This window comes from Calonectris borealis, chromosome 14, assembly GCF_964195595.1.
Source record: "Calonectris borealis chromosome 14, bCalBor7.hap1.2, whole genome shotgun sequence".
Taxonomy (NCBI): Eukaryota; Metazoa; Chordata; class Aves; order Procellariiformes; family Procellariidae; genus Calonectris; species Calonectris borealis.
This window is the reverse complement of record NC_134325.1, coordinates 2,832,377-2,858,801: the sequence shown is the minus strand read 5'-3', so window position 1 is coordinate 2,858,801 and position 26,425 is coordinate 2,832,377. Positions and strand designations below refer to the sequence as shown.

General features: G+C 38.7%; 1 protein-coding gene and 1 long non-coding RNA gene across 5 annotated transcripts in view; both read left to right on the top strand.

Moving 5' to 3' along the window:
* Nucleotides 1-3,585: 3,585 nt before the first annotated feature.
* The window catches only part of TOLLIP (toll interacting protein), a 28,949-nt gene continuing 6,109 nt past the window's right edge, over nucleotides 3,586-26,425 (top strand). The window contains exons 1-6 of one of the 4 annotated variants that reach the window (XM_075162983.1): nucleotides 3,696-3,840; nucleotides 11,530-11,596; nucleotides 11,795-11,944; nucleotides 15,903-16,085; nucleotides 17,496-17,648; nucleotides 19,038-19,128. In XM_075162983.1, the coding sequence (XP_075019084.1) occupies nucleotides 11,906-11,944; nucleotides 15,903-16,085; nucleotides 17,496-17,648; nucleotides 19,038-19,128 (466 nt within the window). In that variant the 5' untranslated portion in view covers nucleotides 3,696-3,840; nucleotides 11,530-11,596; nucleotides 11,795-11,905. Of the gene's footprint in view, nucleotides 3,841-5,526; nucleotides 5,547-11,529; nucleotides 11,597-11,794; nucleotides 11,945-14,367; nucleotides 14,514-15,902; nucleotides 16,086-17,495; nucleotides 17,649-19,037; nucleotides 19,129-26,425 lie in introns of those variants that run through there. The other 3 variants (XM_075162980.1, XM_075162982.1, XM_075162984.1) reach the window with 3 other exon arrangements.
* On the top strand, nucleotides 11,953-14,330 carry LOC142088063 (uncharacterized). Its single transcript, XR_012675709.1, has 3 exons — nucleotides 11,953-13,301; nucleotides 13,453-14,109; nucleotides 14,215-14,330. It is a non-coding gene; the product is annotated as an uncharacterized LOC142088063 (long non-coding RNA).

Below are 26,425 nucleotides of genomic sequence, written 5' to 3'. Positions count from 1 at the left end.
GTGACTTCACTGTCTTTGTAAGCCACAGTAACCAAACAGGGTTTAAATGTGGAACTGTGGGAACTCCCCCAGTATCATGACAGAAAAAATGGCATAAAATGTAACCACCCAATTCACTTGTGAGCTTTCCCTGGGAAAGAGATCAGCTAACAGTTTGAAGTTCATTTCCTAACTGAAGGATACTATTATGTATCTTACCTAAATAAACTGGGAGGCTTGACCTTCCTAAAAGGGCACTATTAAAAAGGTACAAATGTAGTCCTCTCACCACACTAATTACTGCTGTTTACATTTTTGTAGATCTGACAGGTTTCAGTTTTAGTTAGACCCCAATGCTGAGTGCTAAATAAATACCTACCAAAAGTTAGATGCTATCCCACTGAGCTTTGTGTTCCCTCACTCACCCCATAGCATCAGACTCTCCTCAACCTTTGAAGTGTCCCTTCTGGTTTTGTGAACAAGCACAAAATTAATTTGGCAGGAATTCTGCTGTAACTGTTCTTCAGTGAGGACAGCATCATGTGCATTACTCTTCTTCTCCCCTCCTCCCCCCCATGAGACATTAGTTTCTGTTTTTATGAAGAAAAGCATAATTGGTATCTACACTTTCAGATTCTGGAGCCAGCCTAGGGAGCAATGCCTATTTGATAATTTTCAAGCAACCACACTATGTGGATGTATATTTGTTTGTCTCTACACATCTCCAACCTGCTGTCCACTTGCAATCAATTTTTACTTAATGTCTTCAGAGATATTAAGCTCTTAGAAAGTTCATAAAAATAAGCAACTGGTTACAGAAAATAAACCATATTAGTGACCCCACCAGGCAAAGGTTTCAGCAAAGGTAATAGTCATCTTTGGCATTTGGCCTTGTATTGGGGAAGCAGCATGGAGGGCTCAGAAATATCTGTTGCCTCTTACCCAGCCAGTAGCTGGGAGCAAAGAGATGAGGTTATAAAAAATGTGAACAGAAAGCTCCAGGTGAAATTTCAGGGAATATGGGGCTTACAACAAATCTGTAGGAAGCAAAGTTAAATAGAAAAATGTAGGAGATGAAACAGAGTGTCAAAGCAAAAGAGAGGATGGAGAGGAGATGCAAAAGGGGTAGAAACATTTAGGAAAGAACAGATGGGGCAATGGAAAAAAGGGGGAGATTTGGGTAGGGGAGATTCTGGGAGGGACAGATGAAGAACTGGGAAGAACAGAGAAGAGACTGGGAATCAGAATGAAAGAATGATACAGGAGAAACTGATGTCTAAATTTTTATTACAAGATAAATGCAATTTATTGTCATTATAGCTTCTTTAATTACCTTTCAACCTTTTTTTAATGATGCCCATATGTTGCAAATAACAGGGTTTTATGACTTTTGTTCTCTCACCTTTCCCATGGCTTACATTCCCACTTTAATTACTACATAGACATCAGATGCCTTGCCTAATGTTTTTGCACCAGTGCTCCCTATTTGTGGTGATATCGCACTTGGGGAAACAAAAACACCTCTCTCTCCTGGTCGAAGGCTACTTGCTGTTCTTGTGGATGTCCACCAGATGGCAAAGCCGGTATTTTTGTAGAGTTTCCAGGCCACCTCCAGATACTAATTTACCCTAGGGAGAGTGGAGGCTTTTTTAACAACAGATCCTTTACTGCATAGATTAAAAATGGTGATTAAAAATAAGTGATTAGATTCTATGTGGATTTCCTGGGAATACTAGTAAAACAGGAAAATAAAAAATGCAGTTAGAAAATGGTCGTTCTGTCAGGAAGGCACAACGTTCGCTCTAGTCACTGCGAATCTCTGTATGAGGAAAACAAATCTCAAGAATCTCTGAGTTAATATTGCTACTTTTTTCTGTTGATATAAATTTTATAGAGACAATAACGTTTTCTCATGTTTAATCCCTTTGAAATTGTTGTGACTAGACCAGGTCTTAGAATGAAATCCACGGTAAGTAAAACTGTAACTGCCCATGACTTACCTAAAACTAATTTCCTAGCTCATGTGGTTATAGAGGTAAGAATAGCAACGAGGCTTGTTAACATTCTTTTCCCTCCAACCTGCCCTCACGATGTCAAGATTGTAATTATGGAGATAGGCACTGATTTTCTTCCCTTACCTCTATGGGGTTTACTTACTGTTTTAACCATGTTGGCTCAAGAAACTTCTATCATTTAATCATTGAAACTCAGTTGCATATATATACAGTACGAACAAATGGAGAGTTTCCTGAAAGAGGCTACATCTGGATAGCATTTGTTATAAACTAATGTAACTGTACTAGTACACAAGCTTTGTACAGACAGGGCACATATCTGACATTATAAGATGCTGAATGTTCTTAATCACTTAGCTGAATTTTACATTGCATTGTCCCTTCATATAGTGCACTATCTCTGCTGAAAGGCCTATACAAGAGGCAATGAAAAAAATCTAGTCCCTTTAGCTTCCCCCAAGAAACTTAACCCCTTCTCCCTGCAAAAAAAAACCCTATGGCAAGAGACTGTTTAGAGACTTAAACTAACAAAACAAACCAACAACCAACCAAAAAAGAAGGGGGTGAATTTACCCTTCTTTTTAAAGAAAAAATCCATGTCTTTTCAGGTTTGGTTTCTTTTCTAGTGGTAGGACCAAGGGAAGGATGATTTGCTTTTTTAATGGTTTTGTAGGTTGACCTGAATTCTGCTTCCATGGAGGAGCCGTTGACAAGGGTAAGGGGAACGTTACAGCCTTTCTCTTCAGCGGGCTGGCGGACTTACAGCTGGCGTCAACTATATTTGTTCCACGGCTCCCAATCAATTATATCCTGTAGTACTCATTTTTCTGAGTATCAAGACACAAGCAAAAAGATGAGGCCATTCCCACTCCAAGTAGATGTTAGGGTAGTGCGCAAAAAAAAGCTGGTGCTATATTTGGAGCGTTCCTAATTGCACTGTTCTATTTCCAGCTGCTGAAATCTGCGCTAGAATTTTAATTAAGGGCTAAATTCGTGCAGCAGATCCTAACAACAGGAAACAGTTATGTTATTTAAATAGGCTTTGAAATGATCAGATTTTATCTCCCAAAGCAGCGCTCCGATGAATATTAAAGCCGCTATTGTTCTTCTGGAACGGGCTGCGATTGCTCAGCAAGCTGAAGGAGGTCACGGTCTCCGCTTTGGAAAACTACTCACACCGGGCCAGCTGTCCAGAGGACAGCCTGGGCGAGGCGAAAAGTCGCTTCCTTACACACATCGCATCCACTGACAGAAAACCCAGCGGAGAGCGCTCCACGGGCTCCCACGCAAAACCTCTGCCCGCTTCGTCCCGGCGTGGGAGGGGAGCCCTGCCCCCGGCCGGCGGAGGACGCCGCCCCCGCCCCAAGATGTCGGCCCCGAGGCCTCCTACCGGCCCCGGCTCCTCCCCTGCGCCGCGGCGCCCCCTAGCGACTGCGGCGCCCCCCGCAGCGCCCCGCTCCGTTGCGGCGGCCGCAGAGGAGAAGAGCGCATGCGCAAGAGTGGCTCCGCGCTTCCCGCTCCTTCCCCTCCCAGTAGGTCGCTAGGCGCATGCGCGAGGCGGGGTGGCCGCGTTCCCCCTCCTTCCCTTGGTGCATGCGCACGGCGCGGCTTTGGAAACCGCCAGAAGGGGCGGGGGAGGAATGCGTTGCTGCAGGCACGCGCGGCGCTGGGGGCGGGGCCGGGGTCAGCTGACTCGAGGGCCTCGCGCTGAGTGACGGTTAGCGGCGGCCGTTGGAGCAGTAACGGTAGCGGCGGCGGCGGCGGTGGCGGCCTGGCGGGGCGGAAGGAGGGGTCTCGGCCCGAGGGAGGCGGAATGGCGACCACCGTCACTACTCAGCGGGGCCCGGTGAGTGCTGCCGGGTGAGGATCAGCGGCAGGGGCCTCTGAAGGTTGTCTCCTGTTAATTCTTGCGACTGCACCGCGTTGGGCCGGTGAGGCCCGGCTTGGACCCTTCTGGGCTTCGGCTTCTGTCCCTCTCCCCCTCGGCTCGGCTCCTGCCAGTGGGCCTCGGTGGGAGCGTGACTCACGCTTCGTGTCTCTCTCCCTTCCCCCGCTCACGGCCTGTGGCAGAGAGGAGAGACAAGACCTCTCTTCTTCTCCAGACTGCCGTGATACGGGGGAAGGGGGCGGGGGAAGGAAAGTCTGCCTCTTCTCCTGGTTCTCCGCCTGGCGAAGAGGCTTTGGGAAAGGGGAGGGGAAAGTCCCTCCTATCCGCGTGTGGGGCTTGGAGAGGCTATTCTGCCCGTTCTTTGTCTAAGGGCCTTCCAAAGGAGGGAACGGCTTAAACTAAACCAAAGCTAAACCTCTTTCTCTTTAAAGCAAAGTAGAGCTTTGTGTTTTCGTGGTTGGGCTGGGCAGATTCAGGTAGCTGTCTCTGAAATTGCCACCTGAAAGCTGGAACGTGAAACGTGCTGAAAGACACATTTAGTGGTGGTACGTAGGCATGTGTGTTGGGGGGGAGGAACTGAGCAGTCTTAAAACCAATCTAACAATATTCTGGGAGTTAGTGTTGATAGTTTATTGGAAATGTGTTATTGTCTAGTTTTGCCCTGGAATAATCTTGCCCTACACCGGGACGTTCTACTGTGTGGTGTATAACTGCGGTATAACATCAGCTCTCGATTGATGTGCTGTTCCTGTCTGTTCCTCCTGCCTGGAAGGATCTGGTAGTAACTGACAATACGATGTTGCTCTGCAGGCGAAGTAAGATTTTCTTAAACAATCAAGTTAAACTGTATTTTATTTCCTAGAAACAGCTACTTTTTTTGTGTGTCTGTGCAGCCTTGATGAAAGACCAGAGGAGTGAATTATTAAACTGCTGATCTTGAAAAACTGCATCACCATCTGTTATTATCTCGTGACAGTAATATTATATGATCATCAATTTAATTCCTTAAAATGCCTTACTTGTCTGGTCTTCCAGAATAGATTCCTTTTACAACAGATTGTGATGATGGTTCTGTTGTTGGAATAAAAGTTTGAAATGGAGAATTAAAGTAAAAAGAGTGAATTAAGTTTTTTGTTCTCTCTTGATGGTATTATGAAAAGACGACAACTGCTGTTCTGGTTGAATCTGTGGTGAATTAAGCAGTTGCAATCCTCAAAGGCTTGATGTTTGGGAGTTGATTGGGTGGGTGTGATTGGACCCAAATAGAATTCTGTCAATATGTAACAGGTTTTACTCAAAAAAAGCTCAAAATAATATAAATACCTTTTTTCTTATGTGTTCCTAACATTTTTGTGTATGCTTTTCTTCCCTGTCTTAACCACTTTAGAGATTTGAATGTTTTCAAATGAATGAATAAATTATGCAATATTAAGCAGCCATTCACAAGTGAGGATGCTGATACGGTACATGCCAGCCTTTCTTAATTCTCTTTAGAGCAGAAGGTAGAATTCTGCTTGTTTCTATATATACAGCTGCATTACAAATGAATAGCCACTAAATGGTGCTAAAGGATTGGGAAACATTTTCTCTTTAGTGCTGCAGAGAACAGTTCTGTCTCTTTCTGTTTGAACAGGCAAGAAAATATTCAAGGTTGTTTCATGCAGGTAAGAAAATAAAGTATGCTGCTATACTGTTGCCAGTCTTGTTCTTATACCTGTGCTTTCTAGTTTGTGATGATGCTTATGTGGTGAGTAATTAAAACTTCTGATTGCTGTTTAGTTTTTTCAGATCAAACAGAATTGGAATTCATCCTGTTTGTTACTGGTAAATATTCTGCTAGAGTATAGATTTCTCTGGCTGTTTTCAGGATATTGTGGAATTAGCATGTTTTCACATTTTGTGATCTTTTGGGAACAAAACAGCTTTTGAAGTCTAAACTGTAGCTGAATATATAAGGGCTGGTAAATGATACCTTTTCCAAGTGAGAGGTATTAATGAACAGTTTGATCAGGCTTCAGGTTAAATCCAAGGGACCAAAACCTTGTATTTGATTCCTTATCAAGCCAAGCACACCCAAAATTAATCTCCGTGATTATTCACCATGCTGGCAAATATGTCAGGTCCTCCAAAATTAGATCAAGTATCAAGCTAGGACTACTTGGATTTCTGCTCCTAATCTCGCTAATAACCACTACTCTGATGATTGGACATCTTCTAATGGGCAGGCTATATTTATGATTACTTCCCTTTTCTTGTCCTAATGTTGTCATTTAACTACGTAAGTCTTGTTGTCTCTGATTTTACTTGAAGTTTTGTTTTGAGGCTCTTCAAAACTTTGATACCTTTTTCTGAACGAAGGTGGCAAAGAAGCAATTCCTGTTTGCTTTGTCCGGTATCAATATATGTTATGCTGTCACATGAGCAATTCTGAATGCAAGGTCCCATCACCACAATTGTGTTGATAATTCTGGGTATAATTGAGTATTTTATTAGATATTTTGTTTCTTATTAGGATGTGAATATATGCAGTATTAAAATCCTGATCTGTGAAGGTGGAAATATCATAAAGACACATTGTTACAATCAATTTGGATTTCAGAAGTTGTTTAAGAAGTTGAGGGAGTAAGATGTCATTAAGTGCTTCTAAGCAAAATGTGAATTAATTTTTAAGTGCTGGGATCTGATCTCTGGAGCCATGTTCCTTTGACAGAAAATGTTGAGGGCAGCGTTGATAATGCTTTGAAGTTCTTGCTCTCTAACAGATAAGAGAAGTACCTTAAGGCACTATGTGGCTTCTTTTCTGTTGCATCCAATGGCATTTTCTTTTAACCAGGACTTAGAGGAAGGAAAGATCTGAATTGGTATGTCTAGTGGTAGTGTAGAAAAAATTAGAAGCCTGTTCCTGGAATTGATGGCAATTATCCTGCTCCTTAATGCTAATCTCAATACTATTAAGGCGTTGACTATAAAATCATAAAGCCTTTACAGGTAGACATACAGAAGCAACAGAAACAGCAAAGTAGATTGGCAACAGGAAGAAATAATAAGAACGGGAGAAGAAATGTCTGGTACCTTACAATCCATGACACTTTTTTTATTTTGGTGACATTTTAAAAAAAAAAAAAAAACCCCAAACCAAAAAACCAAACAGCAAAAATCTGTAAATGTAATAAACTTAATTGCTGTTATATTCTTTCCTTTATCCACCTCTAAATTGAAATTCTGAAGTAGAGCCATCTCAGAAGAGAACCTGGCTCTGTTTTCGTAAGGACCTTCTTATAGATACTGGAAAGCTGCTACGAGGTGCGTACTAAGTTTCTTCTACTCTCAAATCCTCAGCCTGTCCTCACAAGTCTTGTGTTACAGCCCTTTTCATGCGCCCTCTTGGTGGATCTTTGGTGGGCTCACTCAAGTTTATCATTTTTTCATGTACTACTGGGCCCCAAATGGGTTGCAGTATTCCAGATGTGGTCTAATGAGTGCTGAGTAAAGGGAAACAATCGTTTTCCTCAGCTTACTGGCTAGGCTTTTGTTGATCCAGTGTAGTATGCTCTTAGACTTCATTGTTGCAAGAGTGCTCTGCTTATTCATGTTTACCTTGTTCTCTACCAGGACCTGCATGTTCCTCTCTGTAGAGCTGCAGCCCTGCCAGTTGTTCCCTAGTCTGTACCAGCGCCAGGGATTTTTCTGTCCAAAGTACAGGACTTTGCACTTGTTGTTGAATTCAGTGAAATTCCTGCTGGTGAATTCTTCTGTCTCTCTGGTTGTTGGTCCTGTCCTCAAGTATACCAGTCGTCCCCCCCCCAGATTTGGTGTCATCCTCTAAACTGATAAGGGTACATTCTGTCTTCATCTCTGGTCACTGATAAGGAAAAATATTAGACTCATAAGTTAGTCTCAGTACAGACCTCTGAGAAACTTTGCTTTTAACCAACCTCCAGTGTTACTAACCACTGAACTTCAACTTCTGAGCTCAGTGACCCAGCCAGTTTTTCATCCATCTAGTGGTCCACCCATTTGGATTGTAACGACCCAGCTTTGATACCTACCACTCTCTCCTTATGCACAGATTCTACTAATTTTATTGCAGAAGGCAGTTGGGCTCATTAGGCCTTGGTAAAGGCTGGCTATTCCTAGTCCCTGGTTTTTCCTTCGTGTGTCTAGAAGTGCCTTCCAGAAGGACTTGCTCTATGAATTTCTTAGCAACTGAAGTGAAGCTGACCTACCCGTTGTTCCTCAAGACATCCTTCTTGCCCTTTTGAAAGCTGGGTATGACATTTGTCTTTCTCCAGTTATAGGGGACTTCCTCTAATCTCCATGACCTTTTAAAGATGATAGACAGTAGCCTTGAAAAAGTATCAGCTAGCTTTTTTAGGACCTCTGGATGCATCCTATCTGGTCCCAATTTTTTCTTTAGTGTGCAAAACATAGAATAATAATTCAAAATTCTCTCTCATTCGCTCACTTACTCTTTCTTAAAAACAGTAAAACCATTTAAAGGAGAATGGTTAGAAATTTTTTGAATAGCTAGGTGTTTAAAGCTCTTTAACATGAAACTTCTCTGAAACCTAGGATCAGAGTTTCTTGGTAATTGCTGGCGTGGCAACCTCTAGTTACGGTTCCCTGAATGTACCATGTCTGGATGTATGGATCCGTAAGTCAGGGCATTTGTGGTTGTTCTTGGCTCTGCATTCCCTTTCCCTCCCGTATGTAGGTATCAGTACTCACATGATCAGTTAGCGAGGTAAGGATCCTGATGACTTCCCCTCCTCTTCCCTTTACCTCCAACCCTTGTTTTATTTTCTTCTGATCTGCCCTCTGCAGTAGCGTACTTTGCAATTGCCTTGGCACCATTTAATGTTGCACAAGAAATGGGGGTGAGAAGAAACAGGAGGGTGAGACTGAGACAGGCCAGTCCTAAATTAGCTCGAATAGCTGTATAACATCACACCGCCTTCAATTTGAAGAAGTTGAGATGCAGTTTTTACACCTGCAGTGTTTCACTTTGAAGATCCTCAAAACTAGCTCTTAGGCGGTTTGAGCAGATAGAAAGGGCAGTATTATTCGGTTTCTAGATAATTCATATTTTTGATATGCAATGCTGTCAAAGTTTATTAGGAAGTAATTAACAAGGCAGGCTTATTTTTGTGAATGCCTGCTCAACATTTGTCTTCCAAATTGTAGTTCTATCATAGCACTGTCATATTGCTGTCTTGCTTGAAAAGAAAGTTTAGTAAAATTCAGATGTTAAACGGAATTAATTTTTTGTTCTACAGTTAACGGCAGAGCAGGGTTGAATTTCACATTCTTCCTTAAATGTTGTTATAGTAGAGGGAAGTGCATTTGTTGTAAAGTGGGTGTTGAGCAGGATCAGTGATACAACCTTGTCACTTATGTTCTCCTTGCTTTAAAAACAAAAACTGTGGTTGAACTCTGGTTATGTAACTTGGTATTTTTGATTCGGGTTTGGAGGTGGCAATTATGTGCCTGCTTTTAAATGCTTTGAGGAAAACATAAATTAGCTTGTTTTCTTTACAGATAAAAAGATTGCACACTACTGATTTATCTCTATCAATATGGAATCAACTGATAATTAGCATAAGAATTTACCGAGTAGTGTATTTTCCTCAATAAGTATCTCTCCTAGATATTTTACTGAATATATCACCAGGACTTGTGTACCAGATCTCAGTCAGAGCAGAACATTTAAGATGGGAGCATATGCATCTCCTGTTCCCTACTCGTCCTTTTGGAGGCATTTACCAGTTGGGTCTTTTGAGAATTTAGTTACATTGGCTGTTTTCAGTTTCTGTGTATGTCTGCTCTGCAATTCCAGGATAAGAATGTAGCTTCGTCTGAGATAACTGAATGACCTAAAATCAGCTTAGATGCTGTAAGAAAACTTTGGTCTCCCGTACAGATTTTGTTTGTCCCTTTTGGACCTCGGTCTGGAGACTAGTTTATATATTTTATTTTGGAGCAGTATTTGGGTGACTTAAATAAAATTAAATTTAAAAAGTGAAAGATATTATTATTCTTCTCACTTGTTGTGAATGAATTAAGCTTTCCAATGTCCATGATAAGATGGTTGAGAGAAAATATGCTACCCTTTTTTCTGAGAAGTTGACAGAGGGAGCTTGCATATGTGGCAATGTAATTTCAGGGCTGCAGCCACCAATTCTGACTGTGGGAAATCTTTGATGTCTATTCTTGGAGATGCTAATAACACCAGATTTGAAACTTCCTGGAGGTCAAGGGTTGGAGGGGACCTGCTGTGTTGTAAATACCATTGCCTTGCTAATTCTGGTGCCATTTCAAATCTTTCCTAAATGGATTATGTTTTATTTTAAAACTAACTCATTTTTATAACATGTATTCTAATGAGAAGGCTGTTACAAGACCCTGTCTAATTTCCAGCCTAACTTAAATAAGCTTTCTTTTAATATTAGCACTATCTTTTAGCTTAGTCTTCTCCCTCTCTGCCCCACTTTTTAAAGCTTAAGCTACTTAGGATCTTAGTTGTGAAATTTCAAGATGCTTGTAAGCAAAACTGGTTCCCTCTTTTCCCTCCTTCCCAAGAGCCTAGCAGCAGGCATTCAGTAATTCCTCCTTAGCTTTTTTATAAACTTCCTTTCTGGCATGTAACACCTACTGTTGCCAGGATCCTGAGGCTCTCAGGCAGAAATTGCAGCTCTTGCCAAATCACATTTGTATGAGTATTGCTATCTCCAAGATGCAGTCTTGGCATGCAAGTACTGTCTGATCTTCAAAAGCTATGTCCTAGAGGCCTGTTAACTTCTTAAAGTATGTTCTGTAGGCAGGCATCTGCCAGCTGTACAATGGAGTAATCTTGCCTGGGATAGCAACATAAGAAATTGCACTCTTTTGTCTTGATGCGGTGGACGGTTCTGTATTAAATATGTAAGCAACTCTATAGTCAACAGAAATGAGTACAGCTTGATTATAAATTTTTTATGCCACTTTATTTGCCTTTTAAAATTTGCTGTTATAGTATGCCTGTTATTTTAATATGATGATTTCTCTAAATGTGTTATTGATAATGTTCACTGAGCATTTAAAACCTAGAAACAACCTGAGTTGTTGAATTGACAGTAATAGAACTGACAAATAATAGGTAGAAACTTTCCCTCCTTTTACCGTAAAGCTAACAGAAAATACATGGTGACTGCTGATTCATATTGACACATGTGACACAGTTCCTCTAAGGTTTTTCTACTTTGAATTTTTCGTCATGGTTCGTTCTTGTGATAGACCAGATTTTGAATTTCTCCATTACTGTTTTGAGTATGGTGGGATTTTGTCCCCAAATTGTCCCCAAAGTTAGTTACAGGCCAGCCGTGTTTAACATTGGAAAAGCATTAGGGCATCCTTGTAATATTGAAGGATTCTTAGTTATGTTAAAGGCTTTGGTTCATAGGAAACGTTGTCTTTATGATCTGTCTTGAAGGTGACTGAAAGTGACCCTTTCAGATGAAAGCAAGGTGCTACTTGTCACAGGAATGATTGGGTGCAACATGGGTGATGAATAAGAGAAAGAGCTGGGTGCCATCAGATGTCATATGTGAATGGGATGTAAAACTCGGTAGCTCTGACTTTTGTGTGGACTACTTAAATGTTTCGTTGCAGAGCAGCCTTGGATCTGTGTCCCCTACTTTTTGTCAGAGGCTTATGTTGGAAATTAGTGTTTTTGAATGTGAGTATGAGAACATTCTCTACATGAGTTGGCAGTTTTGTCATTTAATTAGTTCTTTGTTCACGCTGTCAAAACTAGACTAAATTCTGCCGAATGTTTTTGCTAAGCTTTTCTTTGATTTATATTCTTCTCTCTTTTTCATTGTGAGAGAGGAAGACTTAAGTTTGATGGTTTCTTCTTTTTCTTTTCTTTTTTAAGGTATACGTTGGTGAGCTTCCTCAAGATTTTCTTCGCATTACCCCAACGCAGCAGCAACAGCAAATCCAGCTGGATGCCCAGGCAGCTCAGCAGCTACAGTATGGAGGACCAATGGGTACAGTAGGCAGACTGAGCATTACTGTAGTACAGGTATAAATTGTACTGTCTTTGTACAATTAAGTAATTGTAATTATAATACAATTAATCTTTTTGATCACAAAGATTTTATGTTGGAATTTGAGTTACTAAATTACTTGTATATAGGGAATGAGTAATTTTTAAAGTTTTTGTAGCTTCATGTTTCTGCACCTCAGCATTTTTTCCAGTTTCATAGCTGCATTGTGCATGGTGCAGCAATTTTCTATAAATCTTGCTATTACAGCACATAATCAAATAAACTCATGGGTTTTTTACAGTGAACAGGTTTCTCTGAAAAAGTTCTGTTAAGAAGGCTTCCTATAGAAACACTTAATATTGGAAGACATTAGCAATTTTGAGAATGTCGTGGGAAACTGCAGTTGCCTTACATATTTTTCCTTAAGTGACTGCTCTATTGCATCCCCATTTTCTCTAATGCATTTGCTGTTTTTCCTAGTGCTTTCTGCAGGCTTTCTTATTAATGCAAAAATAAGTCAAATGCATAGTCCTAGCTCTTTACTTTCTGCTTCCTCTTTTCTCTTGTTATCCTTTCTTTTTTGTCTTGGCAGTACTGTATTACTGCATTCATTATGCATAAGATTTCAGGTTTTAAAACTTGTCTGTCTTAGCACAGTTCTGTTTATCTACATTAGCATACCAGATGTCCTTCATATTTGCTTAACACACCTCATCTATTTAGAAGTACTGTTTTCAAGTCATTCTCGAAAAACATACCAAAGAGATATTTAGCCTCAAATTTAGCACCAAGCCTGGAATAGTACACGTATGGTTATAGCTTCCATGGTGAGGTCCTTATTGGGGAGTAAACCTGTATAGGGTCTTAAGGAAAAGAGGCACTGATCCTTCCTTTCTATGTCTTTCACTGGTCAGTTTGCTCCTTCAGAGCCAACGTCCTTCCTTTGAAAACTGGGGGCAATGCTTTTTCAAAGTTTATTACTTCTAAGGGCTAGACTCTTGAACTCGTTCATTGCATTCAGTTGCAGCCTTCTTTCTAGTTCTGCGGAGTTTCCCAATCTGTGTTCAGAGAGTGTAAGATTGGAAGCTGCTTCTGCAACTTTGAACAGCAGAAAGCTGTTACCACTCTTGGAGCATAGTGGAAGAAGCTTTAGTATAAATTCTTTTTCCAGAGCTAGGAATAGATGATTCAGGTTAAACCTCAGGCCTATAAAGAAACAAAATATTTATCAAACAACGTGCCATGTCTGTCTTAACTCTCTAGCAGTTTCTAGCAACTTGTATGCTACTCCATAGGTTGTTCATCTTTGGCTATTTGCTTGGACAGCTTAAAGTGCTTTTTGTCACGGGATGTTGATCCAATCAGTATAGATGGTGGAAGTTCCTGGAGCAGGTAAGGGGGCAGACAGTACAGTGTTCAAGAAGGGAGTTTTGCATCTCACTTTGAGTGGCTATGTACAGAAACATCCAGATTCCTGTTTGGATTGGTGAACTGATGGAGTTGATACTGGTCTTTATCAGGTTCAATCCTTATTTATTTTTAGGTGCTTGTGCAGAAATAAATATTTATCTTGCTTGAAGAATAAAACCTAATGGCTGTTCTTGATGCCATGTCTGTAAGTAACCACTTGTTATAGGATCACAGGATAGTTGAGGTTAGAGGGGACCTCTGGAGTTTATTTTGTCCAAACCTCATCCCACCCCTACCCGCCCCCACCCAGGCCAGTCCCTTAATTGAGGATTAAGGAGGATGTTATATACAAGGAAAGGCTGAGAAAGCTGGGGAATCTTATCAACGAGTTGTCCCTGCCATCAGGTATTTATGAAGATGACAGCTAGGCTCTTTTCAGTGCTGTGTAGAGGAAAGACAAGAGGCGCAGCAACCACAAATTGAAATACAGCAAACTCTAATTAAATATATGAAAAACCTTTTTGCTGTGAGAGTTGTCAAACATCAGAACAGATTGCCCAAACAGGTTGTAGAGCTTCCGTCCATGAAGATGCTCAGAACTTGCCTAAGCATTTGACCCTGCTTTGAGCAGGGAGCTTGGACTAGCCAATCTCTAGAGGTCCCATCCAACCTCAGCCATTCTGTGATTATGTAAAATGCTTTATTGTGTTAGTGGCCCTTTGCTGGACGTGTTCAAGTATGACCACGTCTTCTACTGGGCAGCCCAGAACTAAAGAGAACAGCACTCCAGGTATGGTCTCCTCAGTGCTGAGTAGAAGGGATCATATTCCTTGACCTGCTAACTGTGCTTTTCCTAATGCAGCTCAGGATGCTGTCTATCTTCTTTGTTACAAAGGTGCATTGCTGGCTTATTTCCAACTTGGTGTAAACCAAGACCCCCAGGTCCTTCTCTGCAAAGCTGCTCTCCAACCAGTTGGCCCACAGCCTGTAGTGATGCATGTGGTTATTCCTCCTCAGGGGCAGAACGGTACATTTTCATTTGCTGAACTTTGAGATTCCTGTCTGCGCACTTCTCCAGCCTCTCAAGGTCCCTCTGAATCGCAGTACAACCCTGTGGTGTCCCAAGAGATAGTCTTCTGTACCTATCTGAGAGTTTATGCAAGAATGCTGTGGGAATCTTGGCTGCGTATTGAGGCATGTGGCATTCTGGATAGGAGACTACCATGGCATAGTTAACCTGTGGAACGTGAAAAGCTGGTTTAAGTCTTTTGTATTTAAATATGTGTTGATAAAGTGTATAGAGCAGCATGCCTTAATTCCTGTACTAATAAACTGGTGGAAGATCAGAAAATGTTTTTGGGAAGGTAGCTTACTGCTTTTTTTTCGTTACAGATATATAGGAATGGTGGTGAGTTTGAGCACAGTTGATTGTGTCCTCTTAAATTACTAGACAGACAATTTATATGCCTTTTTTTCTTTTGGTGAAGTTTCATGGTAAGATGCTTAATCTCAGGACTTCAGAGTCTAGAAAGCACATAATTTAGGTGCCAAGTTTCTTACTTTAATTGTTAAGCCTACATCTACAAGGAACAGTTTGAGACATTTCTCACCAGCTCTACTGTATGAATTACTGAACCAGCATGTGTCCTGAAGGAGAAAAGGGCTTTCCAGGCCAGAGCTGCAGCCATTGTGACTAAATCTTATGCAAGTGTCAACTGTTCCAGTTCTTTAAATGTCCTGTAGGTGGGAGGCATCCTAGGCACCATATTTCGTTACTTGTCTTACTATAAAAAGAATTATAGGCTGTTTAGTACAGGTCAGAGAAACAGCATGTCCAAAAAGTCCGAATTTCTACTTTGGCATAGCTATGCAACAGTACTCAGTGTTGTCTTCAGGACTGTCATCAACTTGTTTTGTTCTATTTCTCTGATGTTACAGCAAAAGTATGTTGGATATCTTCTGATTCTATACAGCATCTGTTTTTATAGTAACGTAGAACTTAAGTTGCCCACTGAATTAAGTAATATCAAATGCACACACTGAATTAAGTTTTTTAATCACTTTGAAAAGTATGATCTACTAAATTTTATCTCAATTGAACTGTTCTTGCAGTTTGTGCTTTCCTGTTGTGTGATGTTCTTGAAGCTACTGGATTTCTGTATTTCATCCTTTAAAAGTACTTCAGTGAAAGAGGACAGGCTACCTATCGCATTAAGTTTATGATTGTATATTGGAGAGCAGATACTTAGGCAATAATTGAACTTAGTATTATTTCCTTGTAATCAGGTATCGTTTAGTTTGGAACGAAGTAATTTATTTTAGCTATGGTGAAGATGTGTATTTTCTACAACAGACAGGTTAAAAAGAGATTCCCTTTTCAAGGTCTCCCAGACATTTAATGGTGTCATTGGCTGTTCTGTGTTTTAATCTGAATGCTGTTTTTCTTAATTTTTTTTTTTCTGTCTACCTCATAATTGAATCTAGTCCTTTGTTCAATATCTGATTCTCTTTGTGAACTGATAGTAATTAACTTCTCAAGTTAATGTAAATATTATACACTTACAGGCTTTCTTTTCTTTCCAGGCAAAATTGGCAAAGAACTATGGAATGACCCGCATGGATCCATATTGTCGAATACGGCTGGGGTATGCTGTGTATGAAACTCCAACAGCACATAATGGAGCCAAGAACCCCCGCTGGAACAAAGTTATTCAATGCACTGTGCCCCCGGGTGTGGACTCTTTTTATCTGGAGATATTTGATGAGGTCAGAACTACTATGTATTTTTCACCCCCTCCCCGTCTCCTGTTTGGACTGAGATTTGGGTGGAATCTTGCAAAAAAGGATTGAGTTACTAAAGGCTGTTTCTTCGGTGTGCTCTCTGGGAGATGATGGAAATTTTTCAGAATCCCAAGAGCAGCAATGCATAAGGCTTCGCTCTTCCCCAAGAATGTCCAAGCTGTTACTTTTCCTTTGCTAGCTGATAAGGGGCCTTAGCAGGGTTCCCTGCAAAGGAAGAGAAGCAAAAACGTCTGAGTGGTGTTTAAGCTCTTCTTTGCTATCAAAATGCCCTGCAGCCTTATATTCTGTACTGTCCCTATTAAAAATAGCTTGTTCATACAATGCTGTTTTACTCAGAAATTCTTCAGTGTTGTTCTAACCCAGGAGGAGCTTGGAAGCTTTCCCAAGCTTGGAAATGCGGAGAATAAAACTGTCAAATATAGACTGTGTGTAGTCACTAAGATTTATTAGCAGAAACATAACTTAATCTGTACTTGCCTGAATTTCATTCCAAGGGGCATGTAGGCACTTGTCTATGCTTTACTTAAGACACAGTGGTAATAAATACCTAACCTCTGAACAATTTCATTTTCTTAGAGATTGAATGGGTCTGATTAACAGCTCTGGTAGGTAATCTGCTCTACAAAGCTTTTCTAGAAGAGTACTATCTTGAATTCTAGTATGTTGTTCTGCTAGATGTTGCTATTGTTGGCAGCAGGGAGTATGTGCCTGCATCTCAGCTGTTCCAGTTCAGGATATTGACTTGGACTTAGCACAAACATACCTTCTTGAACAATTTAAACTAAGAGTCGACAACTGAGGCTAAAGTCAGTGGTTTGCCTTTTTTGCTGCCTTTCTTACTGTGTGTAGTAAAACTTGACATTGCACCAGCTGTGTGGTCATTACACAAGCGAGGCTTTTGGATGCTATTTCGTGGGCTTAAGTGTCTGTTCCATTGCTGCAACAGGGGTGGCAGATCAGTACTTGTATCTGCTCTTGAACTACTGGAGTTCACAGCCTATCGTAGTAGTGTAAACAGAAGCTGTTTACATTCATTTAATGGCCTCTGATATGATGTCACTAGATTCACACACAGACTGCTGATACTGGTATGTTGTATTTCTAGAAGTGTTCTGCTTCAGGTTTTCAATTTCTTATTATTAAATATCTGCAATCAATCTATAATCCCACTTAAAGCATCATTCATCCTTGTTGGAAAGGAGATGGCTAAAATATTTACTGACACTTTAGTAATTTCAAAAGGAATAACTTAAAAATAAAATTCGCAAAATGAAGTAGCACAAAACTGAAGGAAGTGTTAGTCAAGAATAATTTTAAGATATTGGGTTTTTTCAGGACAAGTAACTTGATAATATTTTTTAAATTATATTCCAGCGGGCCTTTTCAATGGATGACCGTATCGCTTGGACACACATTACAATTCCTGAGTCTCTGAAACAAGGAAATGTGGAGGATGAATGGTACAGCCTGAGCGGAAGGCAGGGTGATGACAAGGAAGGAATGATTAATCTGGTTATGTCGTATACGGTACGTTTGGGGTGGGAGGAGGGAAAAGAGAGAAGCTTCTTGGGTAGTGTGAGGGAGGTATTTTAGTTTGAGGTAGAAGTAGTTCCATTGTACCTTACTGGGTGTTTGTGTGTGTTAGCATTTAAAATAATTACACTTTACTTTGGGAATAGCGGTCAAAAATATTAGTTAAGGCAGTAAATATTTTTTGCTGAGGTGGTAAATGGGTATTTATTTATCTGGTTTTGCAATTACAAAAATTCAACATATTCCTGTGCTAATAAAAGTATAAAAAAGAAATCCTCAGTCAAATGGTCCGTTGTAATTTCTAATTTAATAATAATAATAATAACAACAGTAATTATTATTATTTTTAAAAAGCTTAATGGAATCTAACAACAACTTACTTTTCCCTAAATCTTTAGATAAGGGAAATGTCAATTTAAAAGTAAAAATAGTGGAAACTCTTCTCTGTTCTTTCTGGCTAGTTTGAATGCTCTTTCTGATGATTTTGTGTTTTGCTTCCACTCTTGTTCATTTGGTGCTCCTAGTCATGAACTGCTGACTTAGACTGGTCCATTTAGCGGCTCATGGACTATTGTCATCTGTCACTTGTCTTAAGTAGCTGTTGGATAGCATGTATAATATGTGCAGCCCTGAATGCTTCCTACTACACTTGTACATGATCAAAAGTTCCAAGTTGCTGTTAAGTGCCAACTGGGAGCAGATGTTCCCTGCTGTTTTGAAATTCACATTCTGCCCCACATCTGAACAGTTGTTCCATTACCCCTAGGAGAAATGAGTTTGTAATTAACCTTTAAAATTGTCTGCCCATGAATGTACTGTACATAGAATCTGACCTTTTAATATTTTCCAGGATCAAACTGAACACAAATTGTGGTAGTAAAAGGGAATGGAGTTAAATTGATACTTTGTTTAAAGTACTGGTTTACCTCAAAAATAATTGATTTGAACTAAAATTTGCTTCTAGGAGCAGTATACTGCTTTTAATCAAATTCAGCTTTGCTCTAAGTTTTCATTTACAATGAATATGTTGTATATTCATTTCACAAGAATAAGGCATGAAAGCTGAGTAAACCCATATTTTAAAATAATTTGCTTCAGTAACAAAATTTCAGTGGCAAAATTTATCAAACTGTTGCAAAAGGCTAGTTTGACATGATGTGTTTATATTGATTTACAGGCAAATTAATTGTCATTTAAAAGGATGGTAGTTCTGTTACTTTGCCAGAGATTTTGCTTAATATAGATTAGCACTTAGTGGAGTCATATTGTAATGTTGAACATGGATTTGCAAAGTCATGATTTTTGCAAATACTGTTTTAATTGCTGGTTTAGTTTTTTTCTGTTTCTTGAGTAGTTCTAATCTATTGTGTTTTTTGTGTCAAGTCTTTGCCAGCAGCCATGATGATGCAGCCCCAGCCAGTGGTCCTCATGCCCACTGTATATCAGCAAGGAGTTGGATATGTGCCTATAGCAGGTATGTTTTCTCTCCTTGAAGACTCTTAAAACTTCCAGATGAAGGATTTTGCAGAAATAACTACCAAATGTATCCTGTTTTTCGGAATGTAAAGGAAGCTATAAATGATTTTGTCCGTGACCACTTTTCCCGTGATACATTTTTGGGAGGAGAAGAGTGAGCGAATTAAGTGTAGGTCTGCTTTCAGCCTTGTATCCTGTGTAAAGGAGCTGCATGAGTTCAATTCAATGGATTTAAATGACTATCAAGTTGGTAACAAGTGGCTTGAAGGCTTCTTTTTTTGAGTGTTTATTTTAGTCGTATGTCAGGTCACTGAATAACTAAATATTTAGCAGGCTGCACTCTAATATAACGTGTGCTTATTTAAATGGTGGCAATCCATGTGTGAAACTGTTCAGACTTCAGAAAGTGCAGCAAATGACTTGTGCTGTCAGAACTGCAGCTTAAATAGCCCATAAAGGGATTGACTCTTCTGAGGTCTTTGAAGGTGCTTTGTTGGAAACTTGCTATGCAGCATGAGAAGAATGAAAAATGTTAGGGAGCTCTGAGATAGTTACGTAAATACAACAGGAAGAGCTAAAGCACGTATTGTCAGTTCTCTTAGTCTGTGCAAAGTAAGTTTTGGACTTGTATAGAAAGATGCATTAACTTAGGTTTTGTAATTTTTCTATCAAAGATGAAAAGTTTAAAAGTATGTGAATAAGCTTGAATTCGTCCTACTTAGATAACTGATAAATAAAGTTCAGGGTTTTTTTGTGTGTTTCACTTACAGCTCTTAAAAGCTCCAGTTTGTTGTATGGTCTTTTATTCAGTAATATGTGTACTTTTCATGGAAAATAAGATATAAATTTACATATTTTGAATTTCTTTGCATACAAGTGTATGAATGAGTGATAGAGTGTGTGGGATATAATTGCAGTGCTAAAGGCTGACACAACAGATTTTTTTTTTTAAAAAAAGACTCAATTCCTGATTGAATTTAAAATTTCATTCTCTGTAAAAACAAACCTCTCCAACAGAAGGCTGCTTATGTAACTTAAAGAATCATACCTCCTGTTTCATTTTTGTAGAGTTAAGTTAGAGCAAAACGTGGAAAAGTTTGGTTACATACTTTGTTCCCTGATGAAAACATGCCGTTTGCTTCATTTAAAGTGCTTTTATCTCTATAGCTTAATTCTTAGGATTTAAGTCTTGCTTGCTTTGCCAACGAACTAGTTTCAACTTGTGTGTGCATCCTGAAGTGTGATTCCATTGTGGTAAGCGAGACTTCTGTGTAGCTTTTCTGTGTTTGAATTAGATGCCGTATCTTTTTTGCTTGTAGTTTCATCGCATCCCTATATACTGAAGCGCTTAGTGAACTTCAAACATAGTTATCTCGTGTATGGTTAAAAGAAAAACAATAGCTAGGGTGGTACATATAGCAATATAATAGAATTTGCTATAGAATTTCTTGAACAGATCAAAATGAGAATATTCATATTGCAAAATTACTGTGCCAGAGTACGAACAGTAGAAATGAAGAGACTAGTTTCAGATATAATTGAAACTAGACGTAGAATTGAACAGATAAAACTGTTACTAGGCCTTCAGAGTTGAAAAATGAGTACAGTGGTGTATCTTGGTGTTCTGTAAATTTTTTTATTTATCTTGAGAATATTTTCACTAATAGTTATTAAATCTACTTGGACAAGTGAAGAAGTAACTAACATTTAGCAAATGATAGTCATGCCTGACATTTTAGCATATAAGAATTTGGCTTTATGTAACAATTTTATTGATCTGTATGTTGCCTTCTGCAAAGATCCAGCATGTTTGTTTTCATTACTGTGATGATAATCTGTATTAAAAATTCTTTCTGATTCTGTGACTTGTATATTTAAAGCATTGCGAAGTTCCACCCCTCAATTTGAACTTTTCTTTTGTTTTGGGAAATTTGAATGTACTTCCTTGACTGTATAAATGCCAAACTTATTACAAGCCACCTTTGGCGTATAGATTTTTTTTATATTTTTGATTTTTTTCTTTTTAATATTACTGTGCTTTGTTTGCTGTTCTAGAATTTCTGTGTGCACCATCAAAATTTCTCAAAGTACTGTGAGTTTTAAAGCTTTTTTTTAAAGCTATTCACTAATCAATGACCCACTCATAATAATTAGATGGATGGTTAGGTTTGGACTTTGAAAGTGACTTGCTTCAGAATACTTTTACTGTTTCATAAATTTAATTGTATGGCTTAATAAAAGTAATTTCAAATTATAAAGGAACCAATAGTGCATCTTGGAAGACATGGAGTATTGTCAGAATGTTTTGTACGTACTGAACTAGATGCTCCTCCTGGATTCTGTAAATTCTTTCAGAAAGGTGCATGTAAACTACTGGCCTTCCCTCCCCAGCTGAATTGATTGTATCTTCTGGAGAAACTCCTTTGGTACATTTTCTCTGGAACACGGTGCAGGGTCGTCTTTCTTTTTGAGACTGCTTCAAGAAGGGCAATGGCAGGACATTAGTATGCTCCACAGGAATATCCACCACCTTCCCATCTTCTTAGTTCAGGTTTTTTACCTGCCCAGTTAAATGAGTGTAGTCAATAAGAAAGTTCTATTTGTTTCCTTCAGAAGAGTGGAAGAGCAGCACTGAATAGTTTATTACATCTGAAATGGAGGACGTTCTGGTGTTGGGCAAGACTGTTAGATTCTAAGTCTTATCTATGATGGAAATGCAGTGGGTGGACCAAAATGCTTATCCAGACAATTTAACAGTTATTTGTTGACTGTCCAAAATAATTGCGCTTTAAAGAGAGATGGTGTTAAGTCAAATTTAGCTGTCCTGAAGGCCAAGCTGTTTTTTCTGTAACAGAAGATTTCTGTTCAAAACTTAGTATGCATAACTAACCTTCTAATTAAGATCGAAGCAACTAATTCCTCTCACATGAATCTCTATCACACAAACTGAGGTAAATAGTAGTAGCGAGCAGTTCGTCACTGTGGTAAGCAGATGAAGCTTGAAATGCCGACACAAGTAATGCTTTTTTTCCCACATTTGATGGTACATGTTACAGAACTGTGATGTAAGCAGAAATGGCCATAGAATATTCTTGCACCATGTTAATTAATTTCAAAAGTTTTAAAAATTAAAAACTGTTGACAATAGCGCTAGTTGCTACAAACTATAGTTGCCATAGATGATATCTATGGATTGGGTTTGGAAAAATTTGAACCTGTCAATCCTGTTGCTCTTCTAAAAGTTGAGTTCATCTACCATTTCTTCCTGTTTCTTTTTCTAAAGATTACTTAATTTAGGCTGTAGAATGTTGTGATATACTGGTTGCTTACAGTCCAAGCTGATCTTCTTGATAGTGTATCAAAGACAGTAAGCTAAAAAAAGTTAGTTCAATGAAGCAAGCTATATTTCTTATCAGCTAAGTATTCATGGGATAAATAGGAAATCTATTTTTACTTAACTGATAATACACACCTCTGTAAAAAGTAGGTTAAAACCCTATGTGTTTCAGGGCTCTGTCAGAGTCCAGAATATAATTTTTCATTGAGGCAAAGTTGTGCGTATATGTACATTACTCCTTTAGGTGTCTGTATTGATTTTCATAGGTTAGCTTGTGATGTTATTGGTATTTGTTCAGAAAACCATGGATCTATGTTGTCCTTTGTGGACTATAAAATATAATCCTTGCTGCAAACAGCTGGTGGCTTACTTATTTTGAAAACGCTTCCTCTAATTGTTACTTCTGTAAAAACAGCACATTTAGGAAACTTGTTCAGAGCGTAAATTAGTTGGGAGACTGAATCCTAGCAGCACCTAGTTTTTGATGTTAGGTAGTTTAGTTTTTACCCAATTGCCTCAGTTTATCCAATTTTCACCTTTGGAAGCTAAATGGTTCGTGTCCTTTTAAAAATAGATTAATATTTCTTTCCCATGTCTTATTCCTTTCCCCTTGCCCCTTCATTTTCACCTGTCTTTAGGGCTTGAGTACTTTGCTCTGGGTAAGTTTCCAAGCTCTTTTCTCACTCCCATCCTCATTGACTCAAGAGTCTTTGCATGAACTTATCTAAACAGCTTTATTTGTTACAGCAGACTGTTTCACAAGGTATTGCCACTTGAATGTCACAATAGAACAATTTAATGCATCTCCTGGAAATTGTTAAAGCCCCTCTAACCTGTTAGAAAGTCTTTAAAGGCATCTGCTCAGCTTCAAGCTATAATGATTAAAGTAATTGGTGATAGTGGTGTTGATGGCTAAAACGTGATGTTGATATTCTTCTGAAACTGTTGTATGTCAGTGAGCTATTCTAGGTGATAGTACTGGTTTCCTAGAAGAGAAACTTTAACCTTGCAGTTGTTCTGCTACTGCAAGATTTGGGGAGAAGCAGTTAATGTCCTGACTTTTTGTGAACTTGAAAGTGAAGAACTCAATTCTGCAATGACATTGAGAAGACAGCCTGCCAGTTGCCTTCTGTTAATCTTCAAGTAAGCCTTTTTTCTAAAAGATAACACTTTTTTCATCAGTGTGTATCTTTCATGCACATCTGTTTTAAATCCATGTCAAATGAGCATCTGACTTGAACTCTAAAAGCAAATTATGTACAGGAAATCAATTTTCCTTCAATTTAAACTCACTTTACTATGACACCTTTGATTTTGAATTGTGCAAAGATATTGTGACATCCTTAACTTGGATAAAAGCATTGGTCTTCAATCAAGTATGTTCAGAAAATTCTAGAATTCTGTGAGATAAAATGTCGTTTCTTGATAATCTGAATTTCAGAAAGATGCTGTAAATAAAACTGATGTGGTTGTCGCAGCATATTTGGTTTATTCAGAGCAGTGGAACTGTAGAATTTTTGTGTGGGTCCATATGCTTCACTTTTCTAGTAGTTTGCAAAGAAGCAACGCTTAGAAAAAATTGAGATGATGGCATCCATATTTTAGCACTGAATTTTTTTCTGAAGCAAATACCATTAAGACCTATTTGTATATTTACAAAAAAGTGATACTGATTTCTTCCTTTAAATGAAAGAATTCGTGCTGAGAAGGTTCCTGAGTTTACTTTGAAAGGGTCTATGCATGGGACAGGGTACTAATGAGTTAAGAAATTAAACATAGGGCACTTGACTGAACAAGAAAATAAAATAAAAAGTGTGTAATGCCTTGTGTGCAGTTAGAAAAGATTTACCCTGTTATTGCTGCTTTGATGCTTCCATTGCTGCTCGTAGCAATTGACTTGCTATTGTACATATTCATTTCATGTATTGGAATGTCACTGCTTATGCCAGCATGTTTGTCATTGCCATTTCACTGAATTGGAAAACAGTGCTCCATTCTTCTGATTTATAACACTTACCTAATATCTGAGAGCAACACAGGAGTGTGCAATTCCATTTATAGTGGATTCTTATGTGGTTTAGTTTCAGTTTTCACCTGTTAGTGAAATAAGATGCTTAATATGTAAAGCAGCTTTTTACTAAACATTGATAATTTTGAAGTTTATTATAACTTCCTCTAATGACTGCATATATATATGTATATTTGCTAAATTTTAGTGCATAGTTCTTTAAGTTTATGCTTAAGTTTTGCTTACTATTTTGTAAATCAGAAATTATGGATGCTTTTACTCTGAGTGCGGAACAAAGTAAAAAACCAAGGTACTCTTTAAATTGGTATTTGTATAGCTTGAATGTTGAGTTTCGTGAAAAGTAAGCATTTATCGTGGAAATATTTATTAAAAATCACTGTGATACTAACTTCCATTTGTATACAGTGTAGTTATAGACAGCATAAACTAATTATAGAACTGTAAGAGCTGAGAAAATGGATTTTGCAAATTCTTAATGAAAAACAAAACTATCAAGAAATTTCTTGTCTCTAAAATTGAATATTTAGATTGAAAATACTTCTTGAATACTGCCTGTGCAGATGTCTGGCTTCATAATTACCTTGTTTTGATGAAAGCAGTAAGAAAAACTGTGTGCTGGTCTTGATTTTTTTGACACTGACAAGACACTGAAACTTTATTGGTAAGCTGTAGGATGCTGTGGTACTCGAGAAGTGAGCCTCATGTTTCATTTGGATATATAATAATTAATAATTAATACTTTAAACTGATCTCTTGTATGGACAGTTCCTACACAACTTAGGCTGATAGTTGGATAATCTTAGGGTGCTGATGACTTACTGAAGAATATTAGGAAGCTTGTGTTAGAAGTAAAACATAACTTCTGTTGCTCTGTTCTTTCAGGTACTTTACAGCTTTATTTTTTGGGGCCATAAATCTTTGTTCACCTCTTGTAAATGCCTGGATTGTTTGTAGGAAGCGTGAGGAGTGAGTTTAGGCTTGTTGAAGCTATAGGAGAGAGAATCTGAAACACTGCTGGATATGATTATTGGGTAAAGTGTATTTGAGTGTGGGTGAGGACTGCATAGTGGTTTACCTCCAGGGTGCACACATGGTCTGATTTGCCAGATGTTCAAACACATAGTGCCAGACAGAATTCCAGGGACCATGGTCCAAATGGCATAAGAAGCTCTAGAGCTAAAGTTTAGGCTGTTGCAGAATAGGTGATAGATATCCTTGGTAGTGGTGTGATGCAAATGGCTGGGCAGAGACATGGTTCCAGTGTGTACATAATAAATTTATGGTGAGAGAGACATTTCTTCAGTTGCCAGTATGAATTTTTTCAAATAGATGCAGTCTGTACATTAGACTTAAAGCATCTAGACTCCTTTTTTTCTTCTAATAAAACTTACGATTACAAGGGGAATTTTTAAAATCAAAATTGGAGAACACTGGTAAGTATGGAGGTGCTTACAATTCAGTAATGCATCCTTTCAGATAGGACAGAAGTCCAAGATGAGGAAAGAAATAACAAAGAGTACCTTAGGTAAAATCTCGATCGCAATGCACACAGTCAAACTATGTTCAGTTACAGTACCTTGTCAACCAGAGTTTATGTAAGTTAAGATGAGTTTAGCTGATCCAACCTTGAATTTTAAAATATCATTTTTAAAGCTGAGAGAAGAACGATAATCACTGATATGCTAAAATATTTGCGAGAGTTAGAATGAGCATAGACATTTCTGATTAAATAGTTACAGGTTAAAGAAAATCTTGAAGAGACAAGGTAAGTATTGAAATCGTTCTTTGCTTTTTTCTTTTTTTTTTTGGAGGTGTTAAGTCTGAATAGAAGTAGTATAAAATAGTTGCAATACATTTGATCACTTTAGTCATTATGCGAAGAGAGATGAGGCTGCAAAGAGCCACACTTGAAAATTATGTCGGTTGTAG